General features: G+C 43.6%; 1 protein-coding gene across 25 annotated transcripts in view; it reads left to right on the top strand.

Annotated features, from left to right (window-relative positions):
- The first annotated feature begins 812 nt into the window (after nt 1-812).
- Nucleotides 813-23,182, top strand: part of Pum1 (pumilio RNA binding family member 1) — a 107,549-nt gene continuing 85,179 nt past the window's right edge. For 22 of the 25 annotated variants that reach the window (XM_040756519.1, XM_040756518.1, XM_040756517.1 and 19 more), the window contains exons 1-2: nt 813-944; nt 5,985-6,358. In XM_040756519.1, the coding sequence (XP_040612453.1) occupies nt 5,996-6,358 (363 nt within the window). In that variant the 5' untranslated portion in view covers nt 813-944; nt 5,985-5,995. Of the gene's footprint in view, nt 945-5,984; nt 6,359-23,182 lie in introns of those variants that run through there. The other 3 variants (XM_040756516.1, XM_040756512.1, XM_040756495.1) reach the window with 2 other exon arrangements.

Genomic DNA, 23,182 nt, shown 5'->3' with positions numbered 1-23,182 from the left:
TAGGTTTGAGATCACCCAGGGCTACAACAAGACCCTGTCTCATAAAAAAAACCAAAAACAAAAAAAAACCAGGCAAACAAACAGGAGTGCTTGCAAACAACACCTTTGGCTTCATGTTCTCATTCTCAGTTTAATTTGCTGTGACCTCTCTTCCCTCCCCTCCACCCCCTTCTTTTTCTAAGACATGGTTTCTCTGTGTAGCCCTGCCTGTCCTGGAACTGGCTTTGTAATATATCAGACTGGCCTCGAACTCAGCCTGCCTCTGCCTCACGCGGCTGGGAATAAAGGCACAGTGAGCGCCACTATCATCCAGCTCCAGCTCCATCTTGAAATTTCTAATCACTTTAGAACAAGGGTCTAAGTATTCTCATTGTGCTCCTGCCAGATCTAGCAAATCAGGTTAAGGTACTGCTCTTCAACCGCGTGGGCGTTCTGTTAAGGAGCTATTGTCTTTTTCTTTTGTATGTTACAATGGGGAAATGGAGGCAGGAGGACACAATAAAGCCACGAGCCAGAAGTCTGGGAGGGGTTCGAACCCAGCCTCGGGCTAGGCTGCGCGAAAGCCCATGCGCGGGCGGCGCCCCCTTCCCCCCACGGCGGATCCGGCGCTCTGGCGCCTTCCTCCCGGTTCCCTTTGCCGTGGCGCGCGCTAGTCCCTGCGGGCGGGCACAGCGGTTGTGTGGCCTGCGAGTTTCCCCGAGTTCACGCAGGCCCTGCGGTTGGCATGGCAACCGGGCAACCTGTTCCAGAGCGGCCCGCCCGCCCGCTCCGCACACGCCGCTGCCACTGCCGGAGCCGGGGCCGGCGCCGCTCCCATGATGCACCGCGCCAGCCCAGTCCCCAGTGGGCCGCCATGTTGTCGGAGTGAAAGGTAAGGGGGAGCGAGAGCGCCGGCGAGCGAAGATCGGGGGGCCGGAATCCATCTTCATCCTACCGCTCCGCCCGTGAGTATCCGCGCCCGGGTGACCCCAAACCGTGCCCCGGGCTCCCAGCGAGCCGATGCGCCCCTTGTATTGGCGTTTAGCAGCGGTTGGCGGGGCGAGAAGGGCTTAGAGACGCCTCCGGGCCTGGCGGAGGCTCCGCGCTCGCTCCGCTCGTACGTGTTTGGGAGGCGGCAGCGAGGCCCTATTGTTATCCGCGAGGAGGGGGTGGGGAGCGGGCCGCGGCCGGGGCCGGGCCCGCAGCTGCCGGCGGCTCCGTGCCTCCGTTCGGCCCTGCTAGGAGTCCCTGGAGATTGGTGTTGCCGTTCGGCTTGGCTTTTGTATTTATTTATTTTCGGATGGGTTTGCGAAGCCTGGAGTCCTCCCTTGTGGCCGCGGAGTGGAAATTCTGTGCTCCCGTGGGTTCCTTCGACTTCTCTAGCTTCCGTGGCAGTGCCGAGGGAGGAACAATACATCGCTTTGGAAAGCGGCCTCGGGCCTTGGTCCCCGGGCGAGACCCCATGGTGGTGGGTACTGGGCGATTTTTGCAAGCCTTAAATGAGGAGAGGTGGCCTTCAGGAAGTTTCGGATCTTTTTTTAAGCTCCTGGGGTTTCTTGTGGCCTTTTGTTTCCGTGAGAGCTTGTGTGTTTCTTTCTTTTTTTTGGGGGGGGGGTGCTCTTCCTCATTGAGCCTCCCAGTTGTTAGTGTGCTTTTTTTTCTCCAAGAGGCTTTCGGCCCTTAGTAGTAGGAAAAACATGTAGCTACTCAGTGCTACAGTTGCGGTCCTCACAAACGTGGTTGGTAAACACGGGTCGTTTGTTTTACTCGTCAGTACCATTCCCACGTCAACACTCCTGTAACTTTTCTCCAGAGTAGTTCACCCCTTCCCCAAGGATTCCCCCCCCCATCGAAGAACTCCCACCCAGATTACCAGAGAAGGCTTTATTTATTCTTACCCTAACTTTGAAGAATTGTTCAAGTTACACTGGGTCATTTTGCTCACCCCATTAATTACTCTTATTATTAAGACGAGTTATGAAGCCTTTTGGACGTTCTGTTTTTAAAATCAGTTACTTCTAAAGATAGGTTTGTTGTAGCTTTAGTTTTTTTGTTTTGGTGGAAATGTTACCAATGTCCTACTGCTAAGATAAGCCGCTGCCTTTGGGAGTTTAGTAAACAAAGTAACTATTTTGGCCCCTCTCTGATTGTAACTTTTTAAAACATTCTGGGGGCTGCGGATTCTTTATCTGAGGCGTTTGAAAATTCTGGGTTCTGAACTCGGAGTTAATATTTTGCCTTTTCCACGCTTGAATTCATCTTGTTCAAGGCCGCAACTTTTTGAAGTTGGATTTGTTTAGTTTGGGTCTGTGATGACGGCATTAAGATAATTTATGTCCACAGGAGGTTTGTTCGGTGTGGTTAAAAAAAATACCGTTTAAACCTGACCGTGTTAATAAAAGGAGGTAGATTAAACCATGCTGCTTTGTTTAAAGAAAACTGTTAGTGATTTAAAAAGTAAAAACAAACTGCAACTTGATCTTTATAAAGTTTGAAAGACTTGATACTTCATTATATTGCTTAAAACACCTACTTTGTGAGAAAAAAATCACACCTCAAATACAGTGCCTAACTTTTTAGTGACCTTTGGGAGTTGCCTAACAGGTAACATCAGTTTGATGTTTTCTGTCTGGTACTTAGGTAATTGATTATTAATTTTTGTTTTGCCAGTCCTAAGATGTGGGAAAATTCTCTCAGACACATGTTAGTGTTTAGGTGTTTGTCACTTTTCAGTTGTCCCTCTTGCCAGCTTTTGTCTTGTCTGAGAATCTGCCCTGCCTCATTAGGTGAAGCCGGATGTCTCAGGCCTCCAGATAGCCTTACAAAAGCCACTTGTTGTGCTTGAACATTTCTGTAAGTGACCCTCCCCAGTTATTTCTTAGGAGATTGTTTCTAGGGACCAGCTTTTTCTTAATATGGAAATTTATTGTAGGTAACTTTTCCCATTTATTATTTTAAGAATTCTCTTGTAGATTGGAGGTCTGTTGCCTTAACTGGTAGGCAACTAAATTTGTGGAATTGTCAGCATAGTTAGTGATTTGAAATTCGTTAAAACCTCCTTTATACGTTTTACTGTGATTAGAAAGCTCCCAGAAAGTTAAGGCATGGAGGAAAGACAGACTTTTTTCCTTTGGAAACTGGCTGAGAGAGATTTTTAGTTTAGTGACAAAATTTGGGCTTTGTATCTCTTAAAGTATCTGATACAGACTTTTGTAGAAGAAAATGTACTGTGCAGTGTGAGGGGTAATTGATCTTGAGAGAATCAAGTGAGAAGGCATTAGGCTTCTCATTTTGAAATTATGAAACATCCATAATTTCTGGTTTCCTGCTTAAGCCTAGACAGCATTTTATTCATGTGTGTATAGAAGGCTAGAAGTATTTCAGTATAGGGTTCTGTTGGATGGGGTTTAATAGGAGCGGGTTAGAGGAGGCTGTTGGAATTGTTGATTTATACCAGGCATTTCCACAGTAGAGGTTTTATCTTTTAAAGAATGATTTATTTTATTTTATGTGCATTGGTGTTTTGTCTGCATGTATCTCTGTGTGAAGGTGTTTGATAGTTGTGAGCTGCCATGTGGGTGCTGGGAACTGAACCTGGGTCCTCTGGAAGAGCAGTTACTGCTCTTAACCAGTCCCCTTGTCTTTTGTTTGTTTTGCTTTTTAAAGAGAATATTACAGTGTATGCTGGCCTCAAACTATTAGCAGTTCTTCTGCCTTAGTCTCCCAGAGTGCTGGGATTACAAATTAGGTTTTGAACAGATTGCAGACTAAATTGTGACCTCTTCTAGCTTCAGAGCATGAGTTAGTTTTAAGAATTTTCCAGGAAGTTACTTATCTAATGAGAGAATATGGTTGGAGGCTGGAGAGATGATGATTCAGTGATTAAGAGCGCTTGGTGCACAGGGCATCCAGTATACTGGAGGCAGACGCAAGCAGATCTCTGAGTTTTAGGTCAGCCTGGTCTACAGGGTGAATTCCAGGACAGCCAGGGCTGTTATACAGAGAAACTCTGTCCCGAAAAACAAAACAAAACAAAAAAGTACTTGAGTGCTTTTGCAGAGGACATGTGTTTGGTTCCCAGTACCCACATGGTGGCTCACAGTCATCACTGACTCCAGTTTTAGGGGACCTGGCCCTTAGGAGTTGCATGTGTGTTTCTTGTTTTGAGGAGTACTGATTCTAGTGGTTGCATACAGGTGTATACCCATTGTATTTTTTTTTTTTTTTTGGTTTTTATGAGACAGGGTTTCTCTGTATTGTTTTGGAGGCTATCGGTCCAGCCCAGCCTCGAACTCACAGAGATCCACCTGCCTCTGCCTCCCGAGTGCTGGGATTAAAGGCGTGCGCCACCACCGCCCGGCTTCCATTGTATATTCTAACCAGTTTTCTTTGTGTGTACAAATATAATTATTTGGTTTTGAGGAACTTAAGTAGCAATGATTCCTAGTAATATTTGATTTCTCTGTTGAATTTTCAGAGGAGTTTAATTAACATCCTACAGATACTGGCAGGAGTCGGGGGTCCACGTCTTTAATCCCAGAGATCAGACAGGCAGATCTCAGTGAGTTCAAGGCCAGTCGGGTCTCTACATGGTGAGACCCTGTCTCAAAAAAACCAAAGGTATTAATTATTAGGATTCTAGAATGAACCAGGGTTGGTTTCAGAATAGCTTGAGATCTCTGCTCCTTGCAAACTAGATGATGGCCTTAGGCTCCTCCTAAGTTCTGTAATGTTTTACTTGTAAAAATAGGGCTACTAATGCTTCCCTTTTTGGTGTTTCTATGATGAGATAATGTCTGCCATGTATTTGCTACCCTGTTACTGTGGTGAGACAGACCTCTGGTTTTACAGTGAGGTTTAGTATTAGCAAAGTGAGTTGGGTTTGTCTTGTCCTGATTCTAAGAGTTGATCACTAATGAACATGATTGCATTGTATTTGTAAGTTATTGGTAAAAGTGTTGATTTTTCCTCTTGTAATAAAAACACTGATGATCTTGGTCAGGATATATACACTCTTGTTTGTCACAAAAATGTTAGGTATTTTAAAGGGTTCCTCCTTTAAGTTACATAATCTAAGACATAGGCTTTTTTTTTTAAATTTTCACTGTTTGTTTTATGGTGTTTTGCCTGCATGTATGTCTGTGTGAAGGTGTCAGAAGCCCTGGACCTGGAGTTACTAGACAGGTGTGAGCTGCCAGATGGGTCCTGGGACTTGAACCTGGGTCCTCTGGAGCCAGTGTTCTTAACTGCTGAGCCTTCTGCCCAGCCCCAGCCATAGGCTTTTGTTTGTTTATTGACATGTTTATTGCAGCCATAAATTTTTAAAAGTGAATTGGAGTGTAGGGGTAGGGGGAGTCCAGGGGATTGAATCTAGGGCCTGTTTAGGCTAGGCAAGCACTGTACTACTTCATTGTACTGCTCCAGACTATAAACTTAATGATACTTTCAAAAGTTCCTGGTCACAGTCCTGTTGATTCATGCCTGTAATCCCAGCACCCGGGAGGTGGAAGTAGGATCATGGCCAGTTTTGGCTACCTATTAATTTCAAAGCCAGTCTGGTTTGAAACCTCACTCCCCCCAAAAAAAGTTGAATAGGCAAGCCATTGATTATCTTCTGATTCTATATTGTTATTTTGTTCATTTTTGTGGTCCTAGGGCTCAAATCTCTAGGTTCTTTTACATGTTAGACAAGTCCTTTGTTACTGAGCTACATTTCTAGTCTTTCTATCATTACTTTTTAGTAAAGCTTGGTTATAGTAGTGGACCCTTAGCTTATTGGAGTACCTGCTGCTAGTGGCCTTTATTTCTGTACATAAGGTCCAGCAGCTTCAAAGGAGGCTCAGAGGTTCAGGAAACTGTTACAAGACACTTGTCTTCTTGGTAGAGACAGGCTATACATGATTGTCTTGCAGAAGAAAAGGAATTGTTTAGCATTTTGTACTGGAGTATATGGAGTTCTCTTTAAAAATGCAAGCATTAAACATCTGTTAACTGTTTGTTCTTAGGTGTTGGTGGAATGAGCGTTGCATGTGTCTTGAAGAGAAAAGCAGTGCTTTGGCAGGACTCTTTCAGCCCCCACCTGAAACATCACCCTCAAGAACCAGCTAATCCCAACATGCCTGTTGTTTTGACATCTGGAACAGGGTCGCAAGCGCAGCCACAGCCAGCTGCCAATCAGGCTCTTGCAGCTGGGACACACTCCAGCCCTGTCCCAGGATCCATAGGAGTTGCAGGCCGTTCTCAGGACGACGCTATGGTGGACTACTTCTTTCAGAGACAGCATGGTGAGCAGCTTGGGGGAGGAGGAAGTGGTGGAGGCGGCTATAATACTAGCAAACATCGATGGCCTACAGGGGATAACATTCATGCAGAACACCAGGTAAAAAAAGTTCCCTATTTCAGCTTTAAAACTCTTCTAATCACTATCCGCTTAGGCTGTCTGCTTTCAATGACTATCTCACTCTTCGATTGCTTATTTAGTTGTTGTAATCAAGGGTTACTTGTTTTAAAGAATGGTTGGTCATTGTAATTGCCAATGGGTCATTTACCATTCTGGTGTTATATAGTCATTTCATTAAAGAAATCTCAAGACTGTTTGAATGTTCACACTGCATTTCTAGGAATGTTGTTAACAAAATAATCTATTTTTCACCATTGATATGCTTCTAAGAATTGCTTGGGTTTAAGTCAGAGCCTCTCTGTTGGGCTTGGGTGACTTTTATATTTAAGATGCTAATGTTTGGAAACAATGTGAGAATGTTTAAATTCCCAGGAAGAATTTGATGGATGTTGCAAATTGAAATAAAAAAGATGTTATGGTTGAAAGTAGGGGAAATTAAGAAGTCTGCTGTTCACACTGTTCACTTGAGATTTGTTTGATGAGTGCTCTGTGTAAGGATTGGTTGTGTCTTAGGGTCGTGTGTGTGTATGTGTGTGTGTGTGTGTGTGTGTGTGTCTGTCTGTCTGTCTGTCTGTCTGTCTGTCTGTCTGTCTCGTTACCCCATTCCTCTGGGTAGTACTGAATGTTGAATGTCCTGGAACTTGTTCTGTATACCAGGCTGTCCTCAAACTCATAGAGATCCACTTACCTTTGCCTCCTGAGTGTTGGGAACAAAGGTATATGCCACTACTACCTGGTGGTTTTGTTTTCTTTTTTTTAAATAATTTAACTTTATTTTATGTGAATTGGTGTGAAGGTATCAGATCTCCTGGAACTGGAGCTAAAGACAGTTGTGAGCTGCCATGTGGGTGCTGGACATTGAACCCAGGTCCTCTGTAAGAACAGCCAGTCCTCTTAACCACTGAGCCATCTCTCCAGCCCCGGTTTTCTTTTCTTTGTTTTTTTGTTTTTCGAGACAGGGTTTCTCTGTGGCTTTGGAGGCTGTCCTGGAACTCCCTTGGTAGTCCAGGCTGGTCTCGAATTTATAGAGATCCGCCTGCCTCTGCCTCCTGAGTGCTGGGATTAAAGGCGTGCGCCACCAACGCCCGGCCAGTTTTATTTTCTTATTCAGAAGAAATTTATTAAGCAGGTTGATTATAGATTTTTGTTTTACTAGTGGAGGCATTTGTAGGTGAGGAAAGCTAGTAATAAGGCAAAGGAAGTTCTTGTGCTCCAAAGTTACTTTTAGTTTTTATTCTCTACTTACTGCAAGGTACTGCATTTGTTTACTATTAAAGCAGTGCTGAAGATAGAACCTAGGACTTTGCACTTAGTAGCAAGACCTCTATTTCTCCTTATTTGTTTGTTTTGGTTTTTCCGAGGCAGGGCTTCTCTGTGTGTTTGGAGGCTGTCCTGGAACTAGCTCTTGTAGACCAAGCTGGTCTTGAACTCAGAGAGATCAGCCTGCCTCTGCCTCCCGAGTGCTGGGATTAAAGATGTGTGCTGCCTGACCTTGTTTTTTTGACCAACTCTTGTTAATCCCAGCACTGAGCTGGAGGAGCACTATAACAAAGGGACATGACTCAGTAGGGACTCAGTCCTTTTCAGACACTCTTCCAGGTGAGGGTGAGAGGATTTGTAATCTCTCAGGTAGGTTGAAGTGAAAGAGTTCTTGAGAGCCAGACAAGTTCTAGACACTGAGCTCTGTAGTTTTAAATTTGATCCTTACAATTCTGTGGGATGGCTAAGAGCCTTTTGTGAGGGACAGGAAACTGAAGCTCAGTTGTGTTGCAGACTCTAGTGCTGACTATACAGGAATGTGCCACCACCATGTCCAGCAGATACAGTTTTGAAGTTAAGTGTGGGTCCAGTCTGTAAGCTCCAGGTAGACTTCTGCCTTCCCAGAAAAACATGCTGGATCTCAGAGAACTGTTGGAGCAAAGTAGCACATTTTTTTTCCCCCCGAGACAGGGTTTCTGTGGCTTTGGAGGCTGTCCTGGAACTCGCTTGGTAGTCCAGGCTGGTTCTCGAATTTACAGAGATCTGACTGCCTCTGCCTCCCGAGTGCGCCACCAACGCCCGGCTGCAAAGTAGCACATTCTTACTTAGGCCAAATGGATTGCTTTACTGGAAAGATAGAGACCATAAGCTTGATAGTAGATGAATGCAAATGATGTTGACTGTTGTCTAGTCCAAATGTTTCCTTTCCCATGAACAGTGTGTTTTCTGTGTGCTCTGTTTTTATGAGGGGTAGTAATGTCTAAGTCACAATGTTGGGAAGTTATTTCTGTAGAGATATGGTCTCAATATGAAGTGATCTTACTCCATTGTCTACTACTGCACTATTGGGTTATTGGCTTTTTGCTGGGGGCTGATTTGTGAGCCTTTTTACCTTCCTTCCTCCCTCCCTTCTTTTTCTCTCTCTCTCTCTCTCTCTCTTTTTTTTTTTTTTTGGTTTTTCGAGACAGGGTTTCTCTGTGGCTTTGGAGGCTGTCCTGGAACTAGCTATTGTAGACCAGGCTGGCCTCGAACTCACAGAGATCCGCCTGCCTCTGCCTCCCGAGTGCTGGGATTAAAGGCATGCGCCACCAACGCCCGGCTCTTTTTTTTAATGAGACAGGGTTTCTTTGTGTAGCCCTGGCTGTCCTGGAACTCACTCTGTAGACCAGGCTGGCCTTGAACTCACTGAGATCTGCCTGCCTCTGCCTCCCAAATGCTGGGATTAAAAGTGTGTGCCACCACTGCCTGGCTTTGTTTTTAAATGACTTTAGCATAATGGATCAATTTGTTTTTCATCTCATTATTATTTGTTTTGTTTTGGAGATAGTCTAGTCTTACTCTGCAGCCCTGGCTGGCCTGAACTGGCAGTGTAAATCAGCCTGGCTTTGAATTTACAGACATCTGGCCTACCTCCTGAGTGCTGGGATTAAAAGGTGTACAGGAATGCCCAGTTATAATGGGACAAAAATGAAATCAAATTGGTAAAACTCTTTTCATCAGTGAGACTCCCAGTCTATGGTTGAATTTTTACTTATTGTGCCAAGGTACTTTAGATTCATGTTCACCCCTTTTGTGAAAAACTTTACATTTCAACCTTAAAAAAAAAAAAGAGGTTTATTTTATGTGTTTTTCCTGCATGTAAGTGAACCACATGCAGTGCCCACAGAGGCCAGAAGAGGGCATGAGATACTCTGGAACTGGAATTGACACAAGGTTGTGAGCAGCCATATTAGGTGCTGGGAACCAAACTGGGGTCCTTTTTTTTCAAATATTTTATTTATTTATTTATTTATTTATTTATTTATTTATTTATTTATTTATTTATTTATTTATTGTGTATACAGTCTTCTGCCTGCATGCCAGCAGAGGGCACCAGATTTCATTCAAGGTGGTTGTGAGCCACCATGTGGTTGCTGGGAATTGAACTCAGAACCTCTGGAAGAGCAGCCAATGTTCTTAATCTCTGAGCCATCTCCCCAGCCCCTGGGGTCCTTTTTAAGAGTAGCAACTGATGAGCCATCTCTCCAGTCCATTTTTTTTTATTTTAATCGATTTTGTTTTTGACATGACAGTTTTGCTATTTTGCCCAGACTCTCCACATGCTTATGGTTTTCTTGCTTTAGCTTCTCAAGTAGCTGGGTTTACAAGCACATGCTATATATACAACACTTTGGTTATCCACTTTCTAATGCTGACCTCCTTAAGGACAGAATCAGTATATGTAGCTCTGACAGGCTTGGAACCTGCTTTGTAGACCAGGATAGCTTCAAATGCCAGGGATTCTATAGCCTCTGTCTGAGTGCTGGAATTCAAGTTACACACTGTCTGAGCTGGCTGTAGTATGCTACATTCTTAGGGAAAAGGAGGCATAGGAGGTACCCCAGTAAGTAATGTGAGCATGGTGAGTCTAGGCTGTAATCCCATTCTTGAGTAGGGTAAGGCAGAAGAATAGTGAGTTGGAGGGCAGCCTGGGCTTTGTAGTGAACCCTTGTATTAACCCATGCCCCCCATATGAACAATAAAACTTTCTGCATAATTTGATTTTTTTTTTTTTTTTTTGGTTTTTTCGAAACAGGGTTTCCCTGTGTAGCTTTGGAGGCTGTCCTGGAACTCGCTCTGTAGACCAGGCTGGCCTCAAACTCACAGAGATCCGCCTGCCTCTGCCTCCCTAGTGCTGGGATTAAAGGTGTGTGCCACCAACGCCCGGCTCATAATTTGATTTTTTAAAGGTTTTTTAAAAATATTTTATTTATTGATTGTGTATACAGCCTTCTGCCTGCATGCCAGCAGAGGGCACCAGATCTCATTCAAGGTCGATGTGAGGCACCATGTGGTTGCTGGGAATTGAACTCAGGACCTCTGGAAGAACAGTCAGTGCTCTTAACCGCTGAGCCATGTCTCCAGCCCCATAATTTGATTTAATAAGTAAAATTGCTATATTTGATTTATTTTGGAACCTCAAAGCCCCTAGTTTTGGACTCAGTGGAAGTTTCTGGAGGAGTGAGAGAAAGTGAACTTGGGTTGGTGATGGGTTGTAAAGTAATTCATTAGAGTACTGACAGACAGACTGCTTCCAGACATTAGTAGCAGTTATGTTGTACACATTGTAGCATCCATAGCAAGTCATTAAGAAGACAAATGTGAGGATGCTAGAAAGGAACTAGAAGACCCATCTTTTCTTGTAACCATATTTTAATAGTAATTTTTATGATTCAGGATTTCTTTTTTACTACATTGGAAATTTCATCTTGCAGAACTAAAGATTAAAAATTTTTTTTTGGTTTTTCGAGACAGGGTTTCTCTGTGCAGCTTTGGAGGCTGTCCTGGAACTCACTCTGTAGACCAGGCTGGCCTCGATAAAGATTACATTTTTGAGGTGATTATTGTACTCTCATTGTGAAATAAATCTATTTTCTCTGTAAAATACTGGGAGATAAAAAGTAGGTGATGAAATAGGGGAGACATCATAAGGTTCATGGTTGAACTTTGACCTTTATATTGGGTTATCAAGGCAGACCTAAGTAGCTCTGTCCTGGTCACAGTGCCATGGAGCATACTTCATGTGGATTTTGGTATTAGAATTGTTGGTGCTCACTGTAAATTGGCATCATAGGGGATGATTACAGATGGGCAGACAGAATTCCATAGATGGAATATCTGGTCCTGTGTTGCTGTTCCTTTGATCTGGTGTGGGCTTTTTTTTTTTTTTTTTTTTTTTTAAACATGAGACAGGGTTTCTCTGTATTGTTTTGGAGGCTGTTGGTCCAGCCTGGCCTCGAACTCACAGAGATCCGCCTGCCTCTGCCTCCAGAGTGCTGGGATTAAAGTCGTGCACCACCACCGCCCGGCTGTGGGCATCTTTTTAAAAAAAAAATTATTTTATGTGCATTGGTGTTCTGGAGGCATGTCTGTTTCAGAATTCTAGATCCCCTGGAGCTGGAGTTACAGACAATTGTGAGCTGCCATGTGTGGGTGCTGGGAATTGAACCTAGGTCCTCTGGAACAACAGCCCGACGTTCTTAACCACTGGGTCATCTCTCCAACCCCTGGTATGGGCATCTTATGTGTATGCAGATGCCTGTTTCCTCTCCAGTGCTATAAAGTAATTCTGACACCTTATAATTAGAGTTGCCTTTTGAGGTAGATTGCTTAGGTTCTTCAGCATTTGGGCCAGTAACAATTGACTAAATAATCCATCTTTCATAGTTTGTATCCTCTTACTCTTACACTCTTCATCCTTTGTGTTATGAACTTCCAAGACTTTGGCATTTGGTTACAAGGATGATCATCAGTTCTTTGATTATATACTCTGAAGAATTATGGGTTCAGTGGTCCTGGCATGTGCATGTGTACACAGACTGTCCAGTCAAATATTGTCCTAATGTTGTGAACTTGATGTGTATGCTTTCTGGGTAACACATCATTTCTTACATTTTATTGGTGGTGGTATTGGTAGAACCTAGAAGGCTCATTTATTCAGTCCAGTGCTATCACTGAAAAGTAGTCTAGCCCCGTATGTAAGTTTTTATCACTTTGTTTTTTGAGACAGGGTTTCTCTGTGTAGCTTTTTTTTTTTTTTTTTGGTTTTTCGAGACAGGGTTTCTCTGTAGCTTTGGAGGCTGTCCTGGAACTCACTTTGTAGACCAGGCTGGCCTCGAACTCAGAGATCCGCCTGCCTCTGCCTCCCGAGTGCTGGGATTAAAGGAGTGCGCCACCAACCCCGGCTCTCTGTGTAGCTTTTGAGCTTGTACTGGAACTTGATTTGTAGAACCAGGCTTGCTGCTGACCTGAAACTCACAGAGATCTTCCTGCTTCTGCCTCTTGAGTGCTGATTTTAAAGTCGTTCACCACCATTGCCTGGCTCTTTTATCACTTTTTATGAATGAGAAAACTGGGCAGGGAAATAACAAATTTTTAAAAAAAGATTTTATTTATTATGCATACAACACTCTGCCTCCATGTATGCCTGCATGCCAGAAGAGGGCACCAGATCTCATTGTGGATGGTTGTGAGCCACCACGTGTTTGCTGGGAATTGAACTTAGGACCTCTAGAAGAGCAGCCATTGTTCTTAACCTCTGAGCCATCTCTCTAGCAAAATCTCATAGTTAATGTAGTTGAATGTGACCCACACTTCCTTCATCTCTTTGTCAAAAATACACATTTTTTAATAGTTTGTGCAATGCTTTCACATGGAACTTTTTTTTTCCCTTCGAGACAGGGTTTCTCTTTGGTTTTGGAGGTTGCCCTGGAACTAGATCTTGTAGACCAGGCTGGTCTCAAACTCACAGAGATCCTCCTGCCTCTGCCTCCTGAGTGCTGCACATGGGAGGTTTTAATGAATAGCTATTTTTTGAGACTAACTGTAACCCTGGCTACCTCTGCCTGTATCCCCTGTCAGTGCTTAGTGACACTGGATTCACAATGCCTTTGTATTTTTGTAGTTCTGTCTGCATGTATGCCTGCGGGCCAGAAGAGGGCACCAGATCTCATTACAGATGGTTGAGAGCAATCATGTGGTTGCTGGGAATTGAACTCAGGACCTCTGGAAGAGCAGCTGATGCTTTTAACTGCTCAGCCATTTCTCCAGCCCTATTATTTCTTTTTAGCTAGCAAAGAGAGTAATGGGTTTTATTTTCACAGAATATGTATCATTATACTTTGTTTGCTGTCTCTCTTCCCCTGTCCCTGTCCCTGTCCCCCTCCCCCCTCCACTTTCTTGTGATATAGATTTCCGTTATTGTTATCCTCTCCTTGTATCTAGAACTTCCTTAACGTTTCTTTCATAATCCTCTGTAGCCAAATGTTACTCTCCTGCCTGCCAGTTCCGGAATAACCACTCACAGGCTTAATATTAATTACAAACTGTTTGGTCTGTTAACTCAGGCTTAAACTAGCTCTTGCAACTAAATTGACCTCTTTCTTTCTTTTTTTTTTTTTTGTTTTTGTTTTTGTTTTCGAGACAGGGTTTCTCTATTGTTTTGGAGGCTGTCCTGGAACTCTCTCTGTAGACCAGGCTGGCCTCAAACTCACAGAGATCCTCTTGCCTCTGCCTCCCGAGTGCTGGGACTAAAGGTGTGCGCCACCAATGCCCGGCAAATTGACCCATTTCTATTAGCCTATATTTTATCTCACATCTTGTTTCCCTGATAGCTGCTGGTACCTCTAGTACATCTAAGACCCCACCCCTGGATTTCCTGACTGGTTCTATTTTGTGTGGTTGCTGGCCAAATCAGCTTCTTTATTAACCAACGGTAATAAAACATATTCCCAGCATACAGAGAGATATCCCATATCATTTCCTCTTTTCTGTCAAAAAGGAAGGTTTTAACTTTAACATTGTAAAATTACATATAACAAAACAGCTATCAAATAAGAATTAGTTATAATATTTAGTCTGTATTTGGCAAAATTTGTGAGTTTTTTTTTGTTTTTGTTTTTGTTTTTTCAAGATAGGGTTTTGGTTTTGGAGCCTATCCTGGCACTCACTCTGTAGACCAGGCTGGCCTTGAACTCACAGAGATCCACTTACCTCTGCCTCCCAAGTGCTGGGATTAAAGGTGAGTGCCACCAACAATGCCCGGCATGTGAGTATTTTATATCTAATATTTCCTATCATAAGTAAGGAAAACTATAACTATTTAGTCTTCACCTCCATTAAAGACCCCAGAAGGATGTAATCTTACCTAAGTAAACGTTTAGGAAGTGTATTGTGAGCAACTTGTAAAACTCTAGAAACAACAGATAACTGGTTGCCCCTACAGTCACCCAAAGGTCTTCTGTAACCTTGGGGCATCCATTTTCAGCCCACAGGTCTAGAGTATCTAGTAGACTTCTCAGTGAAGCAGGAGGTTTGGGACTGTCCTGCCTGTGTTGGCAATTTATCAATCATTTTTCTCTGTGTCCTGTAGAATGTTTGGCAGTATCTTCCATGAAGCAGGAATCCTGAATGACTATCCCATCTTGTTTTTGCAAGTTCAGCAATATTTTTCTATGAGTCCTGCATGTCCAGTTTATACAACATGCAGTGAAACAGTTCAGACAAGCAGTTTCTTGCCCAAATGGCTAGCCTTCCCATATTGAAAGCAGTCTCCATAAGGAGCTTCTTCGATGCTCATCATCCTCTTGAAGTAATTGGTGCTGCTAGGAGTAGACATGTCTCACTGTCTAAGTTCTTAAAACATTTTAAATGCCTTGTTCTGCAGGTCTTTGAAGTGTTTGAAGATTACCCTATCCACCTGAAATATATCTCTGAATATGAAGAAAATCTAACTTACATTACTCTTAATTTCTATTTTTTAACATACGGTATAACAAAATTGATCTTAAATTTGTATCAGTATACAAAAATCTTTAAAACAAGATAGAAACATATACAGTGCAACAAATGAACTTTTAAGTTTGTATCACTATACCAAAATCCATGATAATTCAAAATGTCTGTGATAAATAGTTGTCTTTTTATCCGTATTCCCATATTCTCCTAAATATAACCAACATCCATAACCTACCAAATAACCTAAGACCATCCATACTACCCCCTCAACTCTTGGCATTGTTTTCTCCAAACTGCTTTCTGCTGTCTGTGGATGAAGTAAGTATCTTTAGGTCCCTGAGAAAAATTTTAAATTATGGTTAAATCTTGGCTGTAGTAGTCTGTGAGGCTGAATCATCTCAGTGAGTTGCCATGAAGCTTTTTTGGATGTTGGATTACCTGGGCAATTGCTCTCATCAGAGACTTCTCCAGGTCTTACTAGCCTGGAAGGAATCAATAGCTTCTGTAACATGAGTTTTCTCTGGCCTGGCTAGGTCCCACTGCCCTTCTCTGCCCCAAAGATACATGCAGACACTATTTAGTTATAAGACACTATTTAGTTATAAGCTGTTGGCTGGCTACTTGGGCTTCTTATTCTTAAACCATAATTACTAATCTATGTATTTCCTCATGGCCTTATCTTACCTGGAGAAAAGGTCCAGGGGCACCTTACTCCATTGGGGTTTACATCGTATCTGTTCAGCGTTTCCGCAGAGAAGAGAGAGAAGAGCTATTTCCTGCTTGTCCCTGCTTATATACTGATTCTGCCCTGCTATGTCATTTCCTGCTGGTCTCGAATTCACAGAGATCTGCCTGCCTCTGCCTCTGAAGTGCTGGGATTAAAGGTGTGTGCCACCACCACCTGGTCCATAACCTTCCTTTTTAATTAGACAGAAAAGGGGAAATGATATGGGATGTCCCTTTGTATACTGTATATATGTTATATTACTATTGATTAATAAAGTAGAGGCCAGTAGCCAGGCAGAATAGAGCCATGCTGGGAATTCAAGCACAGATATAGAGAGAAGGGTAGAGTTGGAGGAGATACCAGTTGCCAAAGGAGAAACAAGATGTGCAGTAACAAGCCATGAGCCTCATGGTAAAATATAAGCTAATAGACATGGGTTCAGTCAAATGTAAGAGCTAGCCAGTAATGAGCCTGAGCCATTGGCCAAACTATTATAATTAGTATTAAGGCTCTGAGTGATTATTTTATAAGTGACTGAGGGACTGGTAGGTGGAACAAAAAGCTTCTGGCTACAAAAAGCTCCAGGTAGGACAAAAAACTGACCAGCCAGACACAGAGAAATGTTCTCTATTTTAAGGTCCTATACATATGTGTGTACATAAAGATTCAGCCAGGTATACACCTTTAATCTCAGCACTTGGGAGGCAGAGTCAGGTGGATCTCTGAGTTTGAGGCTAGCCTAATCTACAGATTGAGTCCCAGGACAGCCAGGGCTATACAGGGAAATCCTGGCTTGAATAAGAAAACAAAACAAAAAAATTCAGCCAGTCAGTGGTGCGGCAGACTTTTAATCCCAGGGAGGAAGAGACAGACAGATCTCTGAGGTTAACCTGGGCTACAGAGTGAGTTCTAGGACAGCCAGGGCTACACAGAGAAACAGTCACAAGAAAAAAAGACAACAAAAACCAAACTGGGCCTTGCAGGGGTGTTTAAATATAGATACTGCTTGTGAGGAAAACATGTAACCTTCATCTTTCTGTGCCTCCCCCCTTTTTTCTTTTTGAGACAGCACTTCTCTGTCTAATAACCCTAGCTGCCCAGGAAGTTGACCAGGCTGACCTGTGCCTGGTTTTTAACATTATTCTGACTTCTGTCTTTCTGACGATGTTAATTTCATCCTTTCAACTGATAAGATAGTTATGTATATGTAACAACTTCTTTCCTCCCCTCCTTCCCCGCTGGCTAGGCTACCCTCAAACTAGGTATGTAACCAAGCATGACCTTAACCTGATCCTTCTGAGATCACAGCTATGCAGAGTCACACCTAGCTTGTGCCATATGTTCCTTCTCCATTCATTTGTCAGTTTACTTCTAGGTTAAGTCTTGGCTATTGTGAAAAGTACAACAGTAAACATGGATATGTAAGGATCTTTCTGCTATGTTGTCTTAAGAACCTGTATTAGTTACTTTCTGTAACCACCACCAAGGCAACTGAATAGGAGTGAAGGTTTATTTGAGCTTATGGTTCCAGAGGGATGAGAGTACATTGTCATGATGGCAGGCAGGCAGGCAGGCAGGCAGGCAGGCAGGCAGGCAGGCAGGCTTGGTGGCCTAACCTTAACCAGAATGAACAAGCAGTGGGAATGCCTTTAGATTTGAAACTACAAAACCAGCCCTCAGGGACCTTCTTCCTCCAGAAGGCACCTCCTAGGCTTCCCCAAACAGTGCTACCAATTAGGGGCCACATTTTCTTCAAGCTTCTGTTAAAGTACCTTTATTTCTGGTAGCCATTGCTACCACCCCCTTTTTTCCTGAGTTGGACACTCTTGTGCCTGTGGTGTACTTGGTTAAAACATTTCGCAAGTCTTTTTTTAAGCAATGACAGTCTTAGAGTTGAGTATTTCCTGTGTCTCCATTGGGTGTTACCATGTCGTTGCAGTAAACAAGTGATGGTCTCTGGTCCAGACCTAGTGAATCAGATGCTCCAGTGCTGAGTTGTCATTAATGTATATTTTTGAGGCTTCTCTGATGATCCTTGTGTATCCATTAGTTAAAGACCACTTGTATGCTTCCTCACAGAAAGTCTTTTAAAGCCTCTTATTGCTAGCACCTGGCAAAGAAGTATGTAAGTGATGAATGTAGACATCATGTCATCAGGACACATTGAGGAGATGTATTGAGTGGAGTGCTTTATTTTGAAGAGTATTAAGATGTTATTTTGAATTGCTAAACTTGGCATAGAGTCTTGAATACTGAGATGGTTTAAACTTGAAGAACAGTGAGCATATGCTGAAAGACTGTATTGATGAACCTTAAAAGGTTCTGATGTTGTGATTATGGCTTTTAAAAATCTTAAGTCTCTCCAGGCCTGTGAGGTGGCTGGGTGGTAAAGGTGCTAGTCTCCAAGCTTGACAATCTGAATTCCATCCCTGGCACCCACACTCCTGAAAGTTGTCCTCTGACCACCACACTTGTGCTGTGGCATGTGTGAACCCTCTGCCCAGTGCACACAAAATAAATAAATCAGAATGTAATAAAAATTCGAATGTGCCTAGCATATGACATCTCAGAAAAGGTAAAATTGCAAACAGCAATAGCTAGGAGACAGGTAGGAGTGGATTACTAAAGACAATACACAACTAGATTGTTCCATGACTAGATTGTGATAGAATCGTACATTTCACAAACTTCACAACTACATGCTAGTGGGATGCAGTGGCATCTAGTGGATGCAGTGGCGTCTAGTGGGATGCAGTGGCGTCTAGTGGGATGCAGTGGTGTCTGTCTAGTGGGATGCAGTGACATCTAGTGGGATGCAGTGGTGTCTGTCTAGTGGGATGCAGTGACATCTAGTGGGATGCAGTGGTGTCTGTCTAGTGGGATGCAGTGGTGTCTGTCTAGTGGGATGCAGTGGTGTCTGTCTAGTGGGATGCAGTAGTGTCTAGTGGATGCAGTGGTGTCTAGTGGATGCAGTGGTGTCTAGTGGGATGCAGTGGTGTCTAGTGGATGCAGTGGTGTCTGTCTAGTGGGATGCAGTGGCGTCTAGTGGATGCAGTGGTGTCTAGTGGGATGCAGTGGTGTCTGTCTAGTGGGATGCAGTGGTGTCTGTCTAGTGGGATGCAGTGGTATCTAGTGGATGCAGTGGTGTCTAGTGGATGCAGTGGTGTCTGTCTAGTGGGATGCAGTGGTGTCTGTCTAGTGGGATGCAGTGGTGTCTAGTGGAGGCAGTGGTGTCTAGTGGATGCAGTGGTGTCTGTCTAGTGGGATGCAGTGGTGTCTGTCTAGTGGGATGCAGTGGTGTCTGTCTAGTGGGATGCAGTGGTGTCTGTCTAGTGGGATTCAGTGGTGTCTAGTGGGATGTAGTGGTGTCTAGTGGATGCAGTAGTGTCTAGTGGATGCAGTGGTGTCTAGTGGGATACAGTGGTGTCTAGTGGGATACAGTGGTGTCTAGTGGATGCAGTGGTGTCTAGTGGATGCAGTGGTGTCTAGTGGATGCAGTGGTGTCTGTCTAGTGGGATGCAGTGGCGTCTAGTGGGATGCAGTGGTGTCTAGTGGATGCAGTGGTGTCTAGTGGATGCAGTGGTGTCTAGTGGATGCAGTGGTGTCTGTCTAGTGGGATGCAGTGGCGTCTAGTGGATGCAGTGGTGTCTAGTGGGATGCAGTGGTGTCTAGTGGATGCAGTGGTGTCTAGTGGATGCAGTGGTGTCTGTCTAGTGGGATGCAGTGGTATCTAGTGGATGCAGTGGTGTCTAGTGGATGCAGTGGTGTCTAGTGGATGCAGTGGTGTCTGTCTAGTGGGATGCAGTGGTGTCCAGCTGTGGTCACAGTTATTTAAGAGGCTAAGAGTGAAAAATCTTTAGCACAGTGAGATGCTGTATCAATCAATAAATAAACTAAAGTAGACTTGTTTGTCATAAATATGCCACCTTGCAGGGCATGATGGGAGAAGTTATTCCCAGCAGTTGGGAGACAGGCAAACAGGTCTCTTGAGTTCAAGGCCAGCCTTTTTTACAAAGTGACACCAGCATTGCATAGTAAAACCCTGCCTCTATAAATAAACAAATTAAAAAAAAGTGCCACTTTAATTTTAAAAATGGAGTAAAAGGTGGACATGCGGGCACACCTGCAATTCTGTACATCAGAAGGCTAAAGCAGGAGAATTATAATACCAGATTAGTCTGGACCACATAGTATATCCTTTTCTCAAATGAGGTGAGCCAGGCATTGGTGGCGCATGCCTTTAGTCCCAGCACTTGGGAGGCAGAGGCAAGAGGATCTCTGTGAGTTCGAGGCCAGCCTGGTCTACAAAAAAGCTAGTTCCAGGACAGCCTCCAAAACAATACAGAAAAACCCTGTCTCAAAAAAAAAAAAAAATCAGCTGGGCAGCAAGCAGTCTAATCACTGAATCCTCTAGCCCCAAGAAAGCTTATTCATTAATTTTGGCTTTTAATGATCTGTTTCTAGAAAGATGATTTGAGTAGAGAGAGAGATTTTCCTATTTAGCTCAGATTGGTCTTGAACTCCTCATTTAACCTCAAGTTCAAGTGATCTTCTGTCTCAGCTTCCCAAGTGCTGAGCTCATATGTGTATACCACCACACTTGCTCCTGAAGGGTTTTCTAGAAGAAATATTTTTATATTTATTTAGTTGATTTTATTTTATGTGTATCAGTGTTTTGCCTGCAAGTATGTATGGGGATCACATGTGTGCTGGTGCCCACAAATCAGAAGACAGGGCATCAGATTGCCTGGAACTGAAGCTATAGATCGTTTTGAGTTGCCGTGTGGGTGCTAGAAATTAACCTGGTTCTCTGCATCTCTCCAGTCCCTTCCTCCCTTAACAAAAGAGCCTTGCTGTGTATTCAGTGCTGGTCTATAACTGTAGTGGTTTGAATGAGGATGACCCCCATAGGCTCATATTTGCACGCCTGGACCCCAGTTGGTGACCAGTTTGTAAGGATTAGGAGGTGTGCCTTTATTGGAGGAGGTCACTGGTGTGTGCCTAGAGGTTCCAAAAGCTAATGTCAAGCCCAGTGTGTGCCTGCACCCCGTGGATCAGGAGGTGAAGCCTTTAGTTACTTCTCTATTACTGTGCCTGCTGCCATGTTTCCATGCTGACATGATTGATGACCACGGACTAATTTTCTGAAGCTGTAAACAGGCCTCCAATTTTGTGTCTTCACAGCATGGAGCATTGACTGAGACAGCAACACACTCTGTAGCTCACACTGGCCAGAACTTTTCCTTCCTTCCTTCCTTCCTTCCTTCCTTCCTTCCTTCCTTCCTTCCTTCCTTCCCTCCCTCCCTCCCTCCCTCCCTCCCTCCCTCCCTCCCTCCCTCCCTCCCCCTCCCTCCCTCCCTCCCTCCCTCCCTCCCTCCCCCTCCCTCCCTCCCTCCCTCCCTCCCTCCCTCGCTCCCCCCCTCTCTCTTTTTGTTTTGAGATGTGTATCTCTGGCTGTTCTGGAACTTGCTCTGTAGACCAGGCTGGCTCTGAACTCTGAGATCCACCTGCATGTGCCATCACATGGTGACTTTTGTTACTTTTTGTAATTGTTTGAATTTATGTGTACATATGTGCAGGTGCCTGCAAAGGCTAGAGGTGTTGAACTTTCCTGGAGCTGAGGTTATAAGTGCCTCCTAACATTTGTGCTGGCCCTCTGGAAGAACAATCATTATGTGGTCTTAATCACTGAGCCCCTACATTTGTTTTTTGAGCTGGGAGTGCATGTGTATGCTACCATGCTAGGCTACCCGGGTTTGATTAAGAGGCTTTACATTTTTATATTTATTTATTGATTCTCCTGGAACTCACTGGTGTGGCACTTTGTATTGTCCCACTTTGTGTCTTTTTATGTACATGTATGTTGCTCTTTAAGAATTTAGACATGCTTTAGGGTGCTAGAGGAGTGGCTCAGAGCTTTTAAGTGCACTTCTAGAGGACCCAGGTTCAGTTCCCAGCACCCATGTGGGGGGAAACTCCAGTTTCAGGGAATCTGACACCCTTCTCTGGCTTCCTGGCAGCAGGCACACACATGATGCACAGACACACATACACATGCAGGTCAAATGCTCATACACATAACAATTTTTAGACATTTGGGAGGCAGAGGTAGGCCAGTTTGGTCTGCTGAGTGAGTTCCAAGACAGCCAGAGCTACACAAACTCCACTTAAAATTACACCTACAGGCCGGGCGGTGGTGGCACACACCTTTAATCCCAGCACTCGGGAGGCAGAGGCAGGCGGATCTCTGTGAGTTCGAGGCTGAAACAAGAATAGCCCATCTGTGGTTGGAAAGAAGCTACGGTGACATAGAAAATCAGTAACAACAACATAAAAATGGTCATTGAGTTTGAGGCCACATGTTGTATTTAATAAATTCCTGTTTTGTAGCTGTTTGCTACTATTATGTTTGAGATCTTGTCAATAAATCTTTACCCATATTTCTGATTATTTACTTAGGCTTTAAATTCCTGAAAGTCAGTTTACCAGGGCAGAGAGCTTGGATTTTAATAAAACTCACAAGGTTCGTTGTCAGATTCCTAGAAAAGCCAGTAAGCTTGCTGGTTTCCTGTGAGGCAGTGATGGAAGCTGCCTTTAGGGATATAATTCCTGCTTTCTTGCCACTCCCATTTGCTCTCTTGGCAATCAGTCATAGTAAGATTGAGTGTAATTTTTGAAGGTACAGGTATTTATGTAAATGGTTCACCTTTTAATTCAGAGGTCACTTCTAGGGAAATCTGAGCCATTTTCATGACATTTCCAGTCATGTCAGCATGGAGCCATGGTGAGTGTTACTTCAGGAATGAAGAGAGAGAGGTATACCATGGCTCTCAGTTCTCAGACTTCCAGACTTGAAGAAGAGGGAGCATATTTCAGCTGGAGAAGTAGAGACAGTTCTGCAGTGGCCATCTTCAGTCAAGTGTGGGCTTGCCTGGTTGGTGGGTAGTAATTTCTCCTGTGAACCTGTTTTTATAACTGATCTTTTTCACTGGTAATACCCTTTCCCCCTTTTCTTCTTTTTTTGATGCAGGGTCTTACTATGTAGTCAAGGGTGGCCTCAAACTCAATGACCATTTTTATGTTGTTGTTACTGATTCAATACTGATTTTCTATGTCACCGTAGCTTCTTTCCAACCACAGATGGGCTATTCTTGTTTCATAGTAAACTGTGCTGTTCCCCTAAAAACAAACGGTTTCTTGAATAGTTGAATATACATCCAGTGAGAAGGGTTTGTTTTATTTGCTTTGGTTAACTGTAGGTATAAAAATTTTTTTTAAACGAGACAGGGTTTCTCTGTATTGTTTTGGAGGCTGTTGGTCTA

The sequence above is a fragment of the Mesocricetus auratus genome, unplaced genomic scaffold, assembly GCF_017639785.1.
Source record: "Mesocricetus auratus isolate SY011 unplaced genomic scaffold, BCM_Maur_2.0 Super-Scaffold_100014, whole genome shotgun sequence".
In the NCBI taxonomy this organism is placed as follows: Eukaryota; Metazoa; Chordata; class Mammalia; order Rodentia; family Cricetidae; genus Mesocricetus; species Mesocricetus auratus.
The sequence above is the reverse complement of the archived record's forward strand: the minus strand, read 5'-3'. Positions and strand labels throughout refer to the sequence as shown.